Below are 2329 nucleotides of genomic sequence, written 5' to 3'. Positions count from 1 at the left end.
ATGGACAAAAGATAGATAGATCTAAGAATGACCTCCATTATTGTAATAAAGTGAAGATGAGGAAGAATGAGTGAAGAAAAAAGTAAACACAAAAAGAGGGTACCCAATTTACATTTATGTTTGTAAGTACTCATTATACCCATACATATATGAACAATATTCATACATTAACTCCTTGTCTTATGTACATAGTACCTTCATATATAAACTACTGAAGAATGCAAAGAAGTCATCACTTGATCCCAAACAGCTATAGCAAAAGCATGAAATCCTTTCAGAGCATATCCCTTATCATTGCCTCGGCATTTTTGAGTCTCTCCGTTGCTGATAAACCTCCTGGATTTGGAGGATCCCCTCCTTTAGGTCAATATGCTTCATCTCAGAGTAATTACGGTAATAGTTTGAGTGGTTATGAGCAAGAAGTTGATCCTATTGCAGCTCTTGCTGAAGCTATTCCCGGAGTTCCTGGAGAGGACTACCCCATTTACTCTGAAGTACCAGAAACTTCTTTTGTGTGTGATGGACAAATTGAAGGAGGATACTATGCAGATCCAGAGGCTCAATGTCAAGCCTTTCATATTTGTGGTGCTGATGCTTCTGGTGGTCTAGCCAAGTATTCTTTCCTCTGTCCCAACGGCACTCTTTTCAATCAAGAGTATTTCATCTGTGACTGGTGGTTTAACTTTGACTGTGCTCAAGCTGAGGAGTTGTACTCTCGCAATGAAGAAATTGCAGCTGAGCGAGAAGCTGCAGCTGGAGATTTGGATGCCTATGGTTCAGCTCCTGCTGGATATGGTGCTCCTTCTAATGGTTATGGTTCTCCATCCAGTTCTAAGTCTGGTTCTGGAAAATATAACAAACCATCTCCTCCATCCAGTCGTCCCTCTCCCAAGAGAAAATCATCGAATACACCCTCATCTGGATATGGAAGTCCTTCATCTCCTGCACCTGGTGGATACGGATCCCCCGTTGACTCACAATCTTCCTATCAATTTTAAAATACATAAGGATGTTTCATATTTATTAACTTAATCATATCCTATTTGATTCGAGATAAATTTATATAGACATAATATATTATCATACTCTTATAGAAATTTTGAAAATCTATTCGAAAATCTTTTTTGAGTTAGTTTTTAAAAATAAATCCTCATATTAGCCTTCAAAATCTATGTGTAAAAATAATTTTTACTAAAAGATATTAATGGCAGATATCTGTTGATAATATTTCAATGAGGAAAGTTATATCCCATGTCTGGGCAATGCAAGAGAGTATGGGGGTCTGATAGATACATCCGGACAAAAAATGACTTCATCATGATCAACTTAAAGAGTAACATGGCCTATATTTAACAATATAAGCATATATTTAAGTAACCTTTTTATTTGGTTTGGTCGCAGTCTTCTGCTTCCACCCGCTCGATCCTGTATCGGAAGCCAGCAAAGACCTTTTTGACATGAGCAGGATTTCGCTACGTTGCCTCACGCACGATGCTGGTCTTCAAGACTTTTACAGAGGGGTGGAACTTGGCAGAGATATTGCTATCTAATTCCTCCTAGACGTAAAATGGGAAGCCAGGCGTTGACATCCATGAAAGCTGGGTCATTTGCTTGGAGTCAATCTTGGACAATTTAGGTGCAGTTGAAAGAACTCTTCTTATTTTTCCCCTACGAATCAAGAAGAATTCTAATGTCAAATGTCTAAAAAATAGTTTTAATTAGATCTCTCTGGGTGTACTTAAAATATCTAAATTAGATGTGATGTACACGCATGCTGTTTACTAATTATAATAATCAGGTGCATTTTTTAGCTCTGCAATTTTGTTTGGAGTTGCCTAACTGATGTGTTTTTTTTCTTTTTCTAAACCCCGGCCATTATTATCTAATTCCTGAGGAGTGAACTTTAGTTTCTACTACATTCAACGAATCATATATAAATCGGATGAAGCATTTGCGTTTGCTCATAAAGGACGGAGAGTAACGCTGATATATTGTAGTAGAGTAAGAATTATAATTCCTAGTAGGACTCAGGGTGGAGTTTATATTTGAGAAATGTTGAGTTGCAAGGGTCGCAAATTTTTCCTTTGAGACTAAAAATATCGTAAATAAATTTTGAACGGGTTTGAAAAATATTCAGAATGAGCTCACCAGCTCCATAGTTTCGAAATTTTGTGATTTTATTCAATAATGAGTGTTTTGAGCTGAATATCAACTAAGCACTTCGTGTTACAACCAAACTTATCATAGAAAAAAAATTTACAAAATAAATTTGCTATCAGAAGTTTTATACTAACGTTTTGTGCTAATTGGTCAAAAAGAGCAAAGACCA

At 36.5% G+C, this 2329-nt stretch overlaps 1 protein-coding gene across 1 annotated transcript; it reads left to right on the top strand.

The window, feature by feature from the left end:
- Positions 1–255: 255 nt before the first annotated feature.
- On the top strand, positions 256–1168 carry LOC121129129 (uncharacterized). The gene has a single exon (XM_040724807.2). The coding sequence runs from the start codon at positions 264–266 to the stop codon at positions 996–998; it is 735 nt and encodes a 244-aa protein (XP_040580741.1). The 5' UTR covers positions 256–263; the 3' UTR covers positions 999–1168.
- The last annotated feature ends 1161 nt before the right edge of the window (positions 1169–2329 follow it).

The sequence above is a fragment of the Lepeophtheirus salmonis genome, chromosome 14 (genome assembly GCF_016086655.4).
Source record: "Lepeophtheirus salmonis chromosome 14, UVic_Lsal_1.4, whole genome shotgun sequence".
NCBI classification, from domain to species: domain Eukaryota; kingdom Metazoa; phylum Arthropoda; class Copepoda; order Siphonostomatoida; family Caligidae; genus Lepeophtheirus; species Lepeophtheirus salmonis.
This window is presented reverse-complemented; position numbering and strand designations above follow the sequence as displayed.

Excerpts from the sequence above, each read along its gene's own strand:
- LOC121129129 (XM_040724807.2), top strand. The coding sequence starts at position 264 with ATGAAATCCTTTCAGAGCATATCCCTTATCATTGCCTCGGCATTTTTG.